A 19,021-nucleotide genomic window follows, 5' to 3' on the forward strand; every position below is an offset into this window, starting at 1 on the left:
TCAGATTTTAATTGAAGAAAGTAGGGAAAACCACTAGGCCATTCATGTATAGCCTAAATCAAATCCCTTATGATTATACAGTGGAAGAGATTAGATCTGATAGAGTGCCTGAAGATCTATGGATGGAAGTTCATTACATTGTACAGGAGGCAAGGATCAAGACCATCCCCAAAGAAAAGAAATGGAAAAAGGCAAAATGGTTGTCTGAGGAGGCCCTACAAATAGCTGTGAATAGAAGAGAAATGAAAAACAAAGGAAACATATACCGATTTGAATTCAGAGTTCCAGAGAATAGCAAGGAGAGATAAGAAAGACTTCCTCAGTGATCAATGCAAAGAAATAGAGGAAAATAAAAGAATGTGAAAGGCTAGAGATCCCTTCAAGAAAGTTAGAGATACCAAGGGAACATTTCATGCCAAGATGGACACAATAAAGGACAGAAATGATATGGACCTAAAAGAAGCAGAAGATATTAAGGAGAGGTGGCAAGAATACATAGAAGAACTTTACAAAAAAGGTCTTCATTACCCAGATAATCATGATGGTGTGATCATTACCTACAGCCAGACATCCTGTAATGGGAAGTCAAGTGGACCTTAGGAAGCATCACTATGAACAAAGCTAGTGGAGGTGATGGAATTTCAGCTGAGCTATTTCAAATCCTAAAAGATGGCGCTGTGAAGGTGCTGCACTCAATATGCCAGCAAATTTGGAAAACTCAGCAGTGGCCACAGGACTGGAAATTGTCAGTTTTCATTCCAATCTCAAAGAAAGACAATGCCAAATAATGTTCAAACTACTGCACAATTGCTCTCATCGCATATGCTAGCAAAGTAATACTCAATATTCTCCAAGCAAGACTTCAACAGTATGAGAACTGAGAATTTCCAGATGTTCAAGTTGGATTTAGAAAAGGCAGAGGAGCCAGAGATCAAATTGTCAACATCCATTGGATCATAGAGAAAGCAAGAGAATTCCAGAAACACTCCTACTTCTGTGTTATTGATTACACCAAAGCCTTTGATTGTGTGGATCACAGGAAACTGTGGAAAATTCTTTAAAAGATGGGACTACCAGATCATCTAACCTGCCTCCTGACAAATCTATATGCAGTTCCAGAAGCAACAGTTAGAACTGGACATGGAACAACAGACTGGTTGCAAATAGGAAAAGGAGTACGTCAAGGCTGTGTATTGCCACCCTGCTTGTTTAACTTCTATGCAGTGTATGTCATGCAAAATGCCAGGCTGGATGAAGCGCAAACTGGAGCCAAGATTACCAGGAGAAATATCAATAACCTCAGATATGCAGATGACACCACCCTTATGGCAGAAAGCAAAGACAAACTAAAGAGCCTCTTGATGAAAGTGAAAGAGGAGAGTGAAAAAGCTCACTTAAAAGTCAACATTCAATAGACAGAGATCATGGCATCCGTCCCATCACTTCATGGCACTTATACGGGGAAATAATGGAAAGAGTGAAAGACTTTGTTTTCTTGGGCTCCAAAATCTCTGCAGATGGTGACTGGAGCCTTGAAATAAAAGACGCTTTCTCGTTGAAAGTAAAGCTCTGAAAAACCGAGACAGTATATTAAAAGGCAGAGTCATAACTTTGCCAACAAAATTCCATTTAGTCAAAGCTACGTTTTTTCCAGTAGTCATGTATGGATGTGAGAGCTGGACCATAAAGAAGGCTGAGCACCGAAGAATTGATGCTTTTGAGCTGTGGTGTTGGAGAAGATTCCTGAGGGTCCGTTGTACTGCAAGGAGATCAAACCAGTCCATCCTAAAGGAGATCAATCCTGAATATTCTTTGGAGGACTGATGCTGAAGCTGCACCTCCAATATTTTGGCCACCTGATACAAAGAGCTGACTCATTAGAAAAGTCTCTGCTACTGAGAAAGATTGAAGGTAGGAGGAGAAGGGGACGACAGAGGATGAGATGTTTGGATGGCATCACCACCTCAATGGGCATGAGTTTGAGCAAGCTCCAGGAGATGGTGAAGGACAGAGAAGCCCGGCGTGCTGTAATACATAGGGTTGCAAAGAGTCGGACATGACTGAGGGGCTGAATAACAACAACATATGAAGAAAACATAAATTTCCCTTAGAATGCTTTCTAAAAGTGTGGAGAAAGGCATTTAGTTTACTATTTTTTTAATTGTAGTATTTATTGCTAACAACTTCAGCTTTATTTGATTTAGTATTAAATACTATCTGATCTATCTAAAACACATAGAGATTAGGAAGGATAAGCTAATTATTACAAAGTTAAAATTTTATGGATACCTTTATCCAAAACAAGAGGGAATTCTTTAATCACCAAATTAATTTGGTTATATTTCATAACTAGCTCCTTCTCTTACTAATTTCCTCAGTGATTAGAAAATAGTATTCTTATTAGGAAAAAAAATATCAATGTAATCACACATTTGCTTTTGGTAATTTAAAGAGATATCATCTAAATACCATAGATTTTTAAAAACTTTGAGAATAGTGGGAAAAAAATACAAAACAGGAGAACTGTAAAATGCTCTCTTTTTCTCTGCAATAAAAGCATATATAATACTCAGAATAAGGTGTAATTACTTACATGAGCTGTGTATATAGCTGAGCATTAATATTTAGAAAAGAAGATAAAGTTCTTCAAATCTTAAATCATTATGATTTCAAATACAAACAGACACAGTATCCTTAAAAAAAGAGGTAGTGGAAATAATTAAGTACCCTGTAAGTATCTGTTTTTCTATCTTATGTAGAATACACTAGAAATGCAGTATTCGGTTTTGTTCTTATATCTTTGAAGTATTGTAGTTTCAAGGCCTGATTTTGGTGCTTTAAAAATGGTGAATTTCATCCTCTGCACATTCTTTATTGCTCCTGCAGCTAAAACTCTGTAAAGTTTACACATAATGCATTTCTTGTGGAAAATGCTGAGCCTTGTGACTCAGGCTCTTTCAAACTCTCCTCTGCCATAGATGCAGACAACCAAATGGAAATGCTGCACATTATTTATAAATTGTTAACCACTTCTAAATATGCTTCACACGACTGGCTTCGCTGAGATCTTACATCCATCCTTGCAAGCTTCATAAAACAGTAGCAGGCTAAAGTTGCACACTTAACATTAATTCTCTTTGGAGAGAGTACAGCCTTAGCAATTACCCTGAAAAAGGTCAGATATTGAATTTCTTTATGCTGATTTTGATGCCAAATTGAGTCACACTGTGGGTTTGGCTGTTGTATGACTTTTGCTTTTTCTGTGCACTGTGTCATGGGTGCTCGGTGCTCCTCTTTGCTCCTCTGACATGAACTACTGATTAAGCATTAATATTTTTCAGAGCATCACATATCATTTAATGTGATAGTTTATATTTATTTTTATAGAAGAGCTCAGATAAATATTTAAAATCAAGCTAGAACTATAGGAAACAAATGAATTAATGTAAAGACCTGTCATTTTATGTATTTTTGCTCTTGCTTATCCCTTCCTGCTTAGTTGGTTAGTTGTGTCTGACGCTTTGAGACCCTTTGGACTGTAACCTGCCAGTCTTTTCTGTCTGTGGGATTTCTCAGGCAACAATACTGGAGTAGGTTGCTGTTTTCCTCCTCTAGGGGATCTTTCTGACCCAGGGATCAAACACACGTCTCTTGTGTCTCCTGCATTGCAGGCAGATTCTTTACCCCCTGAGTTATCGGGAAAGCCCTGCTTACTTTTAATTGTCTGTAAAAATTATAACACTGTATAAATACAGGACAGAAAAGATTTAAATACAGAACCCAATAATGATACTCTAGTTTTATCACTAATATTTTAAGTTCCTAGTTCATATGTTTTTCACACTTAGTAATTGAGATAGAATTCTGTAGTCTACTAGGTATCAAGATATTCAGGAAACTGAAAATATGGGATTAGATTAGATATTTTTAAATTTATCCTTTATCATATTGACATTTTAATCTTTATTTATTCATAAATATTGCCAAAATTCTAGTTCTACTAATTCTAACCCATTATTTCTTGAATATTATTTGCATTCAGTATTTTTATTATAGCTCTAAGTTAACCTATTAAGTAATGAAAAAACAATACTACTAGTTCCAAGACTGAATTGGTGGCAACATCATTCTGGCTTAATAGACTACAATTTTATTAAATAATGTAAGTTCAGTTGTCCCAGGGTCATTTGATTTGGAAATATTTAATGAAGACATTAATATTTACTCCTACCCAACCTCCAGCTGGAATTTCATGGTGTGAGAGCACCAGGTTAATTGAATTTTATCACAAAATCTCTAGATCACTTTAGAAATAACTGTAATGCACATTCCCTAAGGTCTTATCTATGAGAAGTAGGAAAATAGAGGAAAAATGATTAACATATACCTAGATTCTGCTCACACCTTCAGCCTAGATATTATTAAAAGTTTGAGCAACTGATGAAAATTTATCTGGAAAGAAATTAAAAGTCACTTTTCTTTCCAAACCCTGGACAAGAATATGGAGTAAAGACAGCTAAACATAAGAATATATAGGCATTGAATTTTCTGTAGATCTATGGTTTCCATCAGTAGCAAAAATCTTTTCTTAGAAATTTACTCATGGGGATATACCTGTGAGGATTATAGAAGCCTAATTCTTCCCCTTGAATTTTCACTCTTTTAGTTCCCCAGAGTAAAAGGAGTATTAAAATTTGGGATTTATAGTTTCACTTTGTAACCCAATCAAATCTGGAAGGAGTAAACCCAATATTCAGTTATGTCCACCGGATGGGAATGTAGATTGGTGCAGCTGCTATGAAACACTAAATTGAAAAGATACATACACCCTTTTGTTTGCTGAAGTATTATTTACAGTAGCCAAGATATGAAAGCAACTTAAGTACCCATCAAGAGATGAATGAAGAAGATGTGATATATACTTCAAAACAAGCTAAGCAAACAAATAGACTCATATAAAAGGACATTTGTGGTTACCAAAGATGGTGGGTTGGGGGAGGAGAAATTGAATAAATATTATCACAAAGTACAAACTTCTGGTTATAAGATTAAATACTAGGGATAAAATATACTTCCCAGGTGTGCTGGTGGTGAAGTAAATGCCTGCCAATGTAGGAGACAGAAGAGATGTGGGTTTGATCCCTGGGTTGGGAAGATCTCCTGGAGGAGGCCATGGTAACCCATTCTCCAGTATTCTTGCCTGGAGAATTCCATGGACAGAGGACCTGGCAGGCTGTAGTCCATAGGGTCGAAAGAGTAGGATAGGACTGAAGTGACTTAGCACATGCAAATATTAAAAATGAAAGTTGTTAAGAGAATAAATCCTAGGAGTTCTCATCATAAGGAGAATTTTTTTTTTCTATTTACTTGATATATGTATATGAGATGATGGGTGTCCTCTAAACCTATTGTGGTGATCATTTCATGATGCAAGTTAAAGCATTGTGTTGTACACCTGAAATTTATACAGTGCTGTTTGTCAGTTATATTTCAATAAAACTGGGAAACAATATGCTCACCAGAGAATGGTACAGGTATTAACTAAAGTGCAGATAATGCACACACACACACACACACACATATATATAGTTATATAGTTATCATTTATCAAGTTCTTACTATGAGCCAGATGAAGTAGTTCTAAAGTTCTAAGTGCTTTATGTGAATCAATTTATTTCATCTCTAACACATCCTATGAGGGAAGTTTTATTTTTATCCCCATTCTAATGACAAGGAAATTGGGGTGCAGACCTATTCATGTCTTGTCCAAAGTCTTCGAGCTGCTATGATGTACACTCCAGATTAAAGACTCCATCTTACTTTGGAGCCTATATTACAGATAGGTTTACTGACAGATCCAAAATTATCAGTCAATAAAATGAGTGGCCAAGATATATGAGGCAGATGTACAAACCACAGCCAGGAAAATTTTGTTCCCAGGAACTCAATCATGATGTCAGTAATACATGATTATAAGATGCTTTCCTATCTTGGTTTTTATATATTTTAAGAATAACTTGGCTTGTTTAATGTTCCTCTACTAATGCTTTACCCAAGTGTGTGTGCTTGATTAGTTGCTCAGTTGTGTCTGACACTTTGGGATCCTTTAGACTGTAGCCCTCCAGGCTCCTCATTCGATGGGATTCTCCAGGCAAGAATACTGGAGAGGGTTGCCATGCCCTCCCCCAGGGGATCTTCCTGACCCAGGGATCGAACCAACATCTCTAGCAATTGCTATATTGCAGGCAGATTCTTTACCCACTGAACCATAGGGGAAACCTTTACCCAAGTGTAACAGTCTCCCAGTATTCTGAGATTGTAAATTCCATGAAATCAGGAACCACTTGCAATTTACTTGTAGCTGTATCCCCAATTCTTAACACACAGTCAATGAAGAAATGTTGAAAAAGTCAATGAATGCTGAATGAGGAAAGAGTGAATTTGGAAGAAAATGATGATTGAATTTACTGAGAGCAAGCAAGGAATTATGTGTGGAAGGAATCCAGTCCAGACACCATCAGATTGTCACTTAGCTTGTGTAATTCACTAAGCCTCTTTGAAATTCCAGGCTCAGAATTTAGACCCAACCTGGACTTCCTGGTGGCTCAGATGATAAAACGTCTGCCTACAATGCAAGAGACCTGGGTTCAATCCTTGGGTCAGGAAGATATCCTGGAGAAGGAAATGTCAACCCACTCCAGTGTTCTTGCCTGGAAAACCCCATGGACAGAGGAGCCTGGTAGGCTACAGTCCATGGGGTCGCGAAGAGTCATACATAACTGAGCGACTTCACTCACTTTATTCTATTTCTTAAATAATAGCTATTGAAGTGATAAGTAAAGATAGACTCTGAACCCTGAGTGCTGTTTACCGTATGAACTCTCTTGGGAGATGCCTTTTAGAACAGACGTCAGTAAATTTTTAGAAGCTGATGCGGAACCACAAGGGGACAGTGAGTGAAGAGATGCTACATAGAAGTAGGCGTCAGAACGAGAGCAGGAAAATAGTGGAATATCAAAAACTTGAATCTGGATCCAAGTAATTGAGACTAGAGTAATGGCGGAATTCATCTGGGAGGGAGTCCATGTTCATGAAAAATTGCTTTTAAGGGCTAATTTAAATGAAGATTTTTTTTTTTTTCTTCAGCAGCATATACTGACATTTAAGTTGAAGAGACAAGTAAGAACTAGGAAAGGAAATAAGCAGTAGTCAATGATACAGCAATAAAAACAGAGATTGTAATATCCTAGAATCACATGAACAAAATGTTTAAAGGAAGAAGGGATGGTTAACCATGCTGAACACTGATGATAGGTCTAGTAGAGTGACCTGCTCTTTGTTAACTTGAAAGAGAGCCATTTTTGTAGAGTGATATAAGCAAGGCTGCTTGAAATAGGCTCAAGGGAGGAGGGGAGAAGAGGAATTGAACATGATGACTATCCATAACTCTTTTCAAGAAGTCTTGCTTTAGGTGAAAAGACAGCCTTCAGAATGGGAGAAAATAATAGCAAACGAAGCAACAGAGGATTAATCTCAAAAATATACAAGCAACTCCTGCAGCTCAACTCCAGAAAAACAAATGACCCAATCAAAAAGTGGGCCAAAGAACTAAACAGACATTTCTCCAAAGAAGACATACAGATGGCTAACAAACACATGAAAAGATGCTCAACATCACTCATTATCAGAGAAATGCAAATCAAAACCACAATGAGGTACCATTACACGCCAGTCAGGATGGCTGCTATCCAAATGTCTACAAGCAATAAATGCTGGAGAGGGTGTGGAGAAAAGGGAACCCTCTTACACTGTTGGTGGGAATGCAAACTAGTACAGCCGCTATGGAAAACAGTGTGGAGATTACTTAAAAAACTGGAAATAGAACTGTCATATGACCCAGCAATCCCACTTCTGGGCATACACACCAAGGAAACCAGATCTGAAAGAGACACTTGCACCCCAATTTCATCGCAGCACTGTTTATAATAGCCAGGACATGGAAGCAACCTAGATGCCCATCAGCAGACGAATGGATGAGGAAGCTGTGGTACATATACACCATGGAATATTACTCAGCCATTAAAAAGAATTCATTTGGAACAGTTCTAATGAGATGGATGAAACTGGAGCCCATTATACAGAGTGAAATAAGCCAGAAAGCTAAACACCAATACAGTATACAATGCATATATATGGAATTTAAAAAGATGGTAATGGTAACTCTATATGCAAAACAGAAAAAGAGACACACATGTACAGAATAGACTTTTGGACTCTATGGGAATAGGCGAGGGTGAGATGATCTGAGAGAACAGTATTGAGACAAGTATACTATCAAGGGTGAAACAGATCACCAGCCCAGGTTGGATGCATGAGACAAGTGCTCAGGGCTGGTGCACTGGAAAGACCCAGAGGGATCAGGTGGAGAGGGAGGTGGGAGGGGGAATCAGGATGGGAAACACATGTAAATCCATGGCTGATTCATATCAATGTATGGCAAAAACCACTACAATATTGTAAAGTAATTAGCCTTCAACTAATAAAAATAAATGAAAAAGAAAAAAGAAAAAAAAGAAGAAGTCTTGCTATAATGGAAAATTAGTAGAAGAAATGGTAGGTCAAGGTGGCCTTATTAAGGTTAGAAGAATTTTTGTACAGTTATGAGAATAATCTAACAGGGAGACAACAATTGGTGCTGATGGAGAGATAGAGGGGATTTTCTAGAGTGATTTCCTTCAGCGGTCAAGATAGGATGTAATAGAATTCAGTGCACACAACTGGCCTTTAATAGATGCACACACTGTTTATATGTAGCATATCAGTGAATGCAAAATAGAGTATACGTGTGCACATACAGTCAGTAGGTGCATGTGAGGGACCCTGTCTTCAGATTGCTTCTACTTTCTCAGTGAAATTTATTATTGTTCTGTCAATCAATGGTATGCAGCTCTTTGTGACCTCATGGACTGCAGCACATGAGACTTCCCTGTCCTTCACTGTCTCCCAGAATTTGCTCAAGTCATGTCCATTACGTCAATGAAGCCATCCAACCATCTCATCCTCTGTCACCCTCTTTTCCTTCTGCCCTCAATCTTTCCTAGCATAAGGGTCTTTTCCAGTGAGTCAGCTCTTTGCATCAAGTGGCCAAAGTATTGGAGCTTCAGCTTCAGTATCTGTCCTTCCAATGAATATTCAGGGTTGATTTCCTTGAGGATTAACTAGTTTGTTCTCCTTGTAGCCTAAGGGACTCTCAAGAGTCTTCTCCTACACCACAATTTGAAATCATCAACTCTTGGTTGCTCAACTTTCTTTATGGTCCAACTCACATCCATACATGACTACTGGAAAAACCATATCTTTGACTAGATGGGCTATTGTTAGCAAATTGATGTCTCTGCTTCTTAATATGCTTTGTCTAGGTTTGTCATAGCTTTTCTTTCAGGGAGCAAGCATCTTTTAATTTCATGGCTGCAGTCACTATCCATAGTGATTTTGGAGCCCAAGAAAGTTAAGTCTGTCACTGTTTCCATTGTTTCTCCATCTATTTGCCATGAAGTGATGGGACTGGATCCATGATCTTCCTTTTTTGAACGTTGAGTTTTAAGCCAGCTCTTTCACCTTCATCAAGAAGCTCTTTAGTTCCTCTTCACTTTCTGCCATAAGGGTGGTGTCATCTGCGTATCTGAGGTTGTTGAAGTTTCTCCTGGCAATCTTAATTCCAATTTGTGCTTCATGCATCCTGGCATTTTGCACGATGTATTCTGCATATAAGTTAGCTAGCTAACTGCATATCTAGCTCTCTACCTGCCTCAAAACTGGATGATTGAGCTTTCACCTCCAGCACATGCATGCTTTTCGCTGCATTCTTACCATCTTTTTATACCACAGACCAGCCTCGGTTTCTTACTTTCACCTCCTTTCCTCTGATTCAGCCAGTAATTTTATTGATTTTATTTCCACACAGATGATCACCTTCTCAGTTTTCACTAATCTTTGTCTTTTCTGCAGTTTTAGGCTTTTGAGTAGCCTTTTTTCCCTTTTAGCTTGATCCAAATGGCACTTCAGCCAGCGTGATCTTTCTAAAATGTACGCTGTTCTCCCATCATTGGCCCTTTGCTTACTTATCCAACCTTGCCTCTTTTCTCATCTGTGTGACTCTCATCCTGAGCTCCAGATTATTACAATCTACTAAGTGTGCCCTTCTGCCTTTCTTTTCCAGGTCTTCATATACTCTCTCCCTTTTGTACAGAGTATCCTTTATTTTCCCTACACAGAGTTTTGCTGAAATGATCACCAATGCACTTTCAAGGCTCACTTGCATAGCATTCCATCTGAAAATCATATTCTGATGTCCCTAGGTTGAATGAAAGGATTCTCCAGCTATGGATTAAAGTCCATAGGTTCCTAGATTTACTTTTTCCTCATAGTGAATTAAAGTTGCACACAGAGTTACCTTCACTTTCCACATATAATATGCTTCTTGAAGGCTGATGCAATACAATTTTCCCTCAGAACCCATGGGAGATTGTTCGGGCCCCTGAAGATACCAAGATCTGAGAATACTCAAGTCTCTTGTATAAAATGGATTAGTATTTGTGTATAACCCATGCACATTCTCCTGAACCCTTTAAATCAACTTTATATAATGTATAATACCACTAAAATGTAAATATTATGTAAATAGTTTTTGTTGTGCAGAAAATTCAAGCTTTGCTTTTTGGAACTTCCTGGAAGTTCTTTTTTTTTTTTTTTCCCTTGAATATTTTCAATTTTTTGTTGATTGAATCTGGGGATATAAAGGGCCAACAATATTTGTTCACCCTTGTATCCATAGCATTTATCCTCTACCAAGTTCTCATTACATGCTGTTTGAATACATGAATGAGTGAATAAATTGTTAGATTTCTAGTAGCAGCTTTGGATTTATTTAATTGATGAAAAAGTAATTTTCACTGCAACAGATGCAACTGATTACATAACAAATGAAGGCCTGCTGTGAAGCACAACAGCCAAATCCTAATTTGGCTCATCTCTATTTACATGGAATGTCATAAGCCAATTACTGTACCACTTGGACAGTATGCATTTTGTATGTGCATGTATATATATACATATACATGTATATATATTTTATAGTCAATGATAATGATCCTGGCTTGTTTGAATTTCATTATAACCTTTCTACTTTTCTGTTAATTATCTTAATCTAATTTTAAGAACTATAAACCACACTCTCATACTCCATTTTAATTTTTAACACTTGCATGGTATATTTCTTTTTTCCTTTTTATATATGAACAAGGTAGGCAGCTAAAACACAAAACAACAGAGAAATGAATAGGTTCAGAGACTTCAATTACAAACTACCTTAAAGGAAAACTCATTCTCTTTTCATTACCTTACACCTCAAGGTGCCAAAACTTGCATTTAATTTCAGGTTTTAAAGGAGATTTTATGTCTACCCATAATCTGTCCTCATATAGTTTGCCCAGGAGAGTTAGCTATTTTCAGTTAAAATTGATCCACCTTTACCAGACTTATGGTTGAACACAAAGACTATAAGACATCAATCTTTTAACAGCTCTTGATGGGGTTGGACTACAGCTATTGTGCTCATTTTAAAGGTCGGAGTACCTCTAAAAATACACCTTTTTGAGTTTCAGAGAAATCATATTTACAATTTCACAGAAGAGAAAATGTTAAATTTAATTTGATGCTTAACACTTAAAGTGTTACTTTCAAATCACAGTAATGCTTCATGCATTCCAAATTATCTCTATAAGACAGGATAATGATTCTAAATAATCTGAGCTGAGAGAACTTGCTCACAAATATAAAATTTTATCCAAAATAAATTATCATTCATTAAGTTGAAATGTCAAATACACTGAACAAAAATATCTGACTCATAAAAGTATTTCCAAGGTCAACAGGTTATTGAATACAATCAATATTAGACATAGAAAAAAATCCAATTCCTAACTGCTTTTTTAAAAAATAATTCAACATAATTACTTTGTGTTTTTAAACATTTGATCTACATGTGAAACTGACTTCCCTGTGGTCAGAAAGAAGAGTTAGTACAGTTTACTTTAGACACTATGCATATCTTTTCTAGTGAAAAGTCTCAGAAATTAAATATTAGAAATGTTGATAATAACATGATATACATTATACATAACAGATTCTAAAAAAAAAAAAAAATCTATTTTTCCTTTTTCACATTCCATAGTGAATTGGACTACTTTCCAAGAATGTGACGCATAGCTTACCATCTAGTCAAAGTATATATACTTCATTAGGCATATTTTCTACCATATGGTAAATTTTAGGTGATGAAGATCCAATATATATTTGCGGAATGTAGTTGATAATGCTTTTTCCCTCAATTTTAAATAATCAAGAAGGAACTGATTTCATATGTGAGGATGGATATTTTAGATTAAGGCCAAATATTCCTGACAAAGAAAATAAATGAATTGAAATTTGAGTGGATTCCTTCCTTCCTTTTTTCCTTTTTCCTTCTTCCTTTTCTCTCCTTTTATTTTATTCTTTTCATCATCCCTCATGTCTCTCTTTCTTTCTTGCAAGACACCAATGTTATAAATAGTAGAATTTTCAGAAAGTACTCTAAAATCTGTTTGTAAAATTTTACTTTTTACAGCTCCCACTGTCGTTTCCATTTGATTGCCAGATTTTCAACAATGTCTTCAGAAGAAAAGTTTTTATTAAAATAAGGTCTTCTAAGAATTCATTTTATTATTATCATTTTTTTACAGAGTATTCTGGAGCTCTTCCTAGCCTCCCTACTTCATATGCTGCTTTGCAAAGAATTAAGAAGAGTTCCTCTTCAGCCCTGTATGGTTCAAGGACTAGACCACGATTCAGCAGCCCTTCATCAGGAACACTGAGTGTTTCTTCACCAAGCTGGCGAGGGGCAGCTCAACATTATTATTCCCCCATCAATCTTTATCATCCCTCAGATGCCTTCAAACAAGATGGTAAGTGTCCAAAGGAAAATTACGGCTGTTGGAGTTAAGCAGGGAAAAAGGAATTTATTTGACTATTGAAATACAAATTAAGCCTATTGCTGTAGAGGAGAGAGGTTAAGCTCAACTCTGAAATAGCAGTGAGTTTTTAAGATCTGGAAACGTGGAGGACATTAAGGAAGACTTTGGCCACTGTACCAGGCTGCCTGTGATTACTAATTGGTGCTTCTTGAAGTTAACCCCTTACCATCCCATAGACTGGGAAATAGGGAATCTCCATTTCTTGATGACCACATTAAAAAAAAAAAATTTGGCTCCCAGTTCCTTGAGAAAGACATTTTTAGTTTTTGAAACTGGTAAGAGACTGGGCAACGGTCTACATTTCACAGAAGCAAAGAAAGAATTTATAATTGCAGATTTTCGGAAGTAAATTCTCTAAGAAAATGGAGGTTAGGGGACCATAGTCAGGAGGAAATCAGTCAAAAGTTTAGTGAAGCTGAGGAAAATGTTAGTCGTCTTGTTACTGAAAGTGTTAGTTGCTCAGTCGTGTCCAAGTCTTTGGGACCCCCTGGACTGTGGCCCACCAGGTTTCTCTATCCGTGGAATTCTCCAGACATGAATACTAAAGTAGCCATTCCCTTCTCCAGGATTCCTGCATTTCAGGTAGTTTCTTTACCACCTGAGCCAGCAGGGAAGCCCAAAATCAAGTTGGTTGTAAGCTAAAGTTATGTTCCATGCATCTTCCAGTTTTTTTCTCCCATGTATTTAATTATACTTGTTTCCAATTCTGATTTAGGATTAGGTTCAGTACAGTCACTCAGTCGTGTCCAACTCTTTGTGACCCCATGGACTGTAGCACGCCAGGCCTCCCTGTCCATCACCAACTTCTGGAGTTTACTCAAACTCATGTCCATCAAGTCGGTGATGCCATCCAACCATCTCATCCTCGGTCGTCCCCTTCTCCTCCTGCCTTCAGTCTTCCCCAGCATCAGGGTCTTTTCAAATGAATCAGGCCTTCAGAGCAGGTGGCCAAAGTATTGGAGCTTCAGCTTCAGCATCAGTCCTTTCAAAGAATATTCAGGACTGATTTTCTTTAGGATTATTTGGTTGAATCTCCTTGCAGTCCAAGGACACTGGAGAGTCTTTTGCAAGACTACAGTTCAAAAGCACCAATTCTTCAGTGCTCAGCTTTCTTTATAGTCCAACTCTCATATCCATACATGACTACTGGAATATAATTATATTTATATTATATTGTAATATATATAAATATTATATATTTATATTATATAAGCACCTTTATATACTGAAATAAAAAATATAACATTTGAAAGGGCAATCTGACAATGAATATAAAAAGCATCAATATAGTCATATCCTTCTGTGTCATATTTTATTTCTAGAGATGTGCTTCACATAAAGAAGTAGTAAACAATGTACACAGAGATATAAGTATACATAGCATTATTTATGAGTAGAAAACAAGAAATAATTTAAGTGTCCAACACAAGATAGTTAAATAAAGGATGACTATGCAGCTATTAATATTATGGTTTGAACAACATTTTCTAAATATTCTCTTTGTTATTTTTGTGTATACCAACAAAACATTACAAGGTTGTTAACAGAGAGAAGCACTAGTATTTGATTATTACTAGATTCTCTGCCAGTTTCTTTTGCATAGCTTATATCAGTAATACTCTCAACAAACACATGAAGTGTATGTTATCACTGTCTTCTTTGTAAGTGGAAACTCAGAAGACATATAAGCATCTTTGACAAGGTCAAATTTCTAATGAGTAATCAATATAATTTTAAGTCTAATACACTTTGGGCTATATTTCAATTATGACTGGTAAAGGACTAAACATTCTGAGACACCTTGCAAGAATTAAACTACTTGGAAAAATCCTAGGAATGTCAAATTAGGTTGTGGTAGTAAGCCCAGGTAAACAGACTCATGCATTATGATTTATGCCAGCTGTGGCCATGTGGACTGTCATCTTACAGTGTTGTCATTTAAATTTTACTTAAGCATGGTGTTAGTTCCTTAAAATGTTTTATTTTCCAGTGTACTTATAAGCTTTAAGCTTTCATAATATGTTCTGTGGGAAAAAAATCAATAGGATTAGGAGATAAGTCACAGCTTCGATGAAAATATTTGCAAAAGGCACACCTGATAAATGACTGCTATTCAAAATGCACAAAGTACTTTTAAAAATCAACATAAGAACTCAACAACATGAATTAAAATGGCCGAAGACTTTAACAGACTTGTCATCAATGAAGATATGCAAATGGAAAATAATTATATGAAAAACTATACCACATCCTATGTCATCAAGGAAATGAAAATCAAAACAACAATGAGATGCCATTACACACTTATTAGAATGGCTGGAATCCAGAACACTGAAAACACCAAATACTGTTGAGGATTGGGAGCAACAGGAATACTTGTATCTTCTAATGGGACTAGAAAAATATATAGTTTTTGCAAAAGAGTTTGGCAATTTCTTGTAAAACTAAACATACTCATCACATGGGAGAGATGGATAAGCAGAGTATAGAAGATTTATAGGGCAGTGAAAATACTTTAAATGTTATCATAATGATGAATATATGTCCTTATACTTTTGTCCAAATCTATAGTATATACAAAACCAAGATTGAACCCTAACATAAACTACAACTTTCTCTGATTATTATGTGTAAGTGTAGGTTCATCTTTGGCAAAAATGTAGCATTCTGGTGAGTCATGTTGATAATGGGAGAGAGTATGCATGTGTGAGGATGAGATAGGAGAAAACCTCTTTGTTAATTTTATTGTAAACCTAAAACTGCTCTAAAATGATTTAAAAAACCCGTTACTTTAATGTCATATTCCTCAGGCAGAGATGTGTTGGAATTTGTGTTATTTAGGCAACATTGTTTATTTTATGAGATTATACCAAGATAAAATGTATTGAGTGATCACTGTGGGATATTTTGTATTTGTTATATTTAGCACCAGTTAGTGTTCTGCTCATTTATTCTTTTGTTCCAAATATACTTCAATGTGGCTTGCAGTGAAATATAAAATACAACTAGAAAATATGAATTAAAACACATGAATGTAAGGAAAACACGAAACTTCAGGACATAAAATGGAGCTGGGTTTGAAACTAATTCAGGGTGTCTATTGTAAATGTCTATATATCTGTCAGAGGTTAGTCCCATTTGGGGTAATTAGTTAAAGAAAAAGAAACTGTGGTCAGCTACATATTTCCCACTGGTTTAAGGATTAAAATGAAATAGAGAGTAGAAATGAAGCTATTTCTGACACTAAGATTAGACAAATTTTCTGGAGGGCCCTCATTAACAACTTATTATTTGATGTAATGGTTAGTGACCCAGACAATATTCTTGATGTGTACATAACAATGAGTTTCATCTGCTTCAATAAAGATAGATGAAATCCAATTATCAATAACAAAATGGGAAGTAATTATCTAACATTGTGCTCTTTAATCTTTAATGTACATACAATCACTTGAAAGCCTTGTTAAAATACACCCCCTTTCAATAGATCAGGAGTGAGGGCCATATAAGCTGCAATTATCCAAAGCTTCAGGGGATGCTTATGCAGCTGGTCTGTGGACCATGCTCTGAGCAGCAAGACTCTAGGCTGCAAACTAGTTTGATATAATTTAAGTCTTCTGTTGCTCTAGCTTAATCCATAGTTAGAGGATCAGAAAGAATGGATAGACTGAGTATTTTCCAAGTAATCTTCCATAACTGTTGTTTTCTCATCTGAGCGTTTGAAAGATCTTGACTAGATGTGACTTTGAGTTTGTTTTCTCTGATAACAGCCTGACATATGGCTTTTGTCAGGTAATTCCCTTTAACCTTAATAGAGAGTAAAGCTGGTGTTGACATGCTTTTGTGAAAAACAAGAAAACTAACAGAGCCTGGATAGAAAGTCATTCCATTCCTGCTCGAGTGAAGCCCAGAAATACCCCAGATAGGGTTAAGATTTTTCTGAACAACATAAAAGTGTAGTTTGCAGAGCAATTTGGGAAAGCAATTCCACTTTGGTATATACCAGCCTGGAGTAACCCTCCCACACATGCACAAGAAACTATAAAAGTACGCTCACTGCAATGTAGGTTTAAAAACAAAAAATTGGAAACAACCCACATGTCCATCAAAAGGGAAATGGATAATACATAAATTGTGTTTTTCATTCATTGAAAAATTAAAACTGTTAAAGACAAACATCTTTATACAACAGAATAGATACATTTCAAAATATAACACCTAGTGAACATGGGAATTTGCAGAATATCACATGCAATGTCACTTATGTAAAAAAGTAAGAATCAAAGTAATATATTGAGTTGGCCAAAAAGTTTGTTCATGATTTTCCAACTATCATATGGAAATTTTTAATATATGAACTTGAGAGAAGAAAGGGATTATAGTGCTTACCTCTGAGGACAAAGGGAAATGAGACCAAGGAAATGGTACCAGGATATGGAAGAGAGATGACCTCACTGTGTGATATTTTATTTCTTAAGATATGAAATATGAAGCAAATATTATGACCTATAGTAGGTAGACTATAAAATGGGTCACAGTGATTCCTACTTGTTGCTATTTATAATGTGGTCCCTTTTCTTCCACTGTGGGATGAAGCTAGTAACCTTCTAGAGAATAGATTATGACTAGATTTCTTTCAACACTGAGTTATAAAAGACTCTGACTTGCATCTGACTTCTGTCCCAAAGAAGAATGGTTAATCATGACCTGAGTAAACAAATCTTGACTGATTTTGGGTTTGGCTGCCTAAAAAGAATACTAACCTGGTGAGATAATCACAGGTAACACAGGAAAATAAAATACATGAAACTTACAAAAAAAAAAAAAAAAAACCCTTACAATCACAATATTGTAAGAAGAATGCCCTGTAGAAGGATGGTGAAGACATCAACAAAATAAACAAAAGTTTATGTTTATTATCTCAAAGTCTCTGTTTGTCATGAAACCAGATGTGGGTTGACTTGTCCTCTGGCTCTGTGCCTTTCACAAGGTAGGACTTCAGCCTCATCTCAAGGCTCAGATAGGTACCAACCACTTGTTAGCTCACTTACCTCACATAATTGTTCACAAGATTCAATTGCTGAGGGTTTTTGGAGCAAGTGCCTGGATTGCTCATCGGTTGTTGGCCAAAGACCATTCTCAAGGGGCTTTTCCATAAGGTAGCTCACAGCAGGAGCAGGTCAGAGCAAGAGAAGGCAAACAAGATGGCTAGAGTAAAAGTATCACAGTGAGTCACTGACTCTTGGTTGAGGTGAGGAAGTAGAGACAGGGAAATAAATAAATTTTGAGCTAGACTCAAGAAGGGGAGAAGAGAAACTGAGAGTGCCTAAAAGAGAGAATGCTCTTTGTTTGAGCTGAGCAATCAGAGGGGTCCTCTAACTGTTCTTTCTGTTTCAACCTGATACAGTTATTTTGGATAATAACAGGGATCACTTCAAATTATTCCAGTGAAATGTTCCATAAACCAAAGGGCATTATCAAGTTTTAAAAAAAATTGAGTTGTAAATAGTTATTCTAAAGTATTTGTTTGAATGCAAGGAATATCATTTAATTTATTTTAAAAATTGACTGTTTAAATTAGAAATTCTCATGGTAGTATAGGTTAATCAAAAGCCCTTATGAGTCAGCACCTTGACACCTGCAAAACATATTCTAGTTTTGGATTTTGCAATGTAGACAAGGGCTATTAATCACTTCTGATACTATATCTGTTATTCCCATTATAAAAGAACAACCAATAAATTGGTCTTTGATTTCATCTCTTTTTTGTTATTGTTGTGGTTTTAGTGGGAGTAAAGACAACTAAGTGTAGGGTGCATTTTATTCTTCTATATGTGATCTGATAGGTGAGATATTTTCTTCCTGGCAGAAGGATAGTCTGGATTAGGAGTGATTCTGACTACAATATTTAGGTTTTTACTGGTGAAGCCCATTTGTGGGATTCAGAGAAT

The 19,021-nt window shown here is 36.3% G+C and overlaps 1 protein-coding gene across 2 annotated transcripts in view; it reads left to right on the plus strand.

The window, feature by feature from the left end:
* Positions 1-19,021, plus strand: part of CNTN5 (contactin 5) — a 1,548,293-nt gene that overhangs the window by 939,015 nt on the left and 590,257 nt on the right. For both annotated transcript variants that reach the window (XM_020891379.2, XM_070473663.1), the window contains exon 4: positions 12,780-13,001. In XM_020891379.2, coding sequence (XP_020747038.2) covers positions 12,780-13,001 — 222 coding nt within the window. The remainder of the gene's footprint in view (positions 1-12,779; positions 13,002-19,021) is intronic.

This window comes from Odocoileus virginianus, chromosome 10 (assembly GCF_023699985.2).
Source record: "Odocoileus virginianus isolate 20LAN1187 ecotype Illinois chromosome 10, Ovbor_1.2, whole genome shotgun sequence".
Lineage (NCBI taxonomy): Eukaryota > Metazoa > Chordata > Mammalia > Artiodactyla > Cervidae > Odocoileus > Odocoileus virginianus.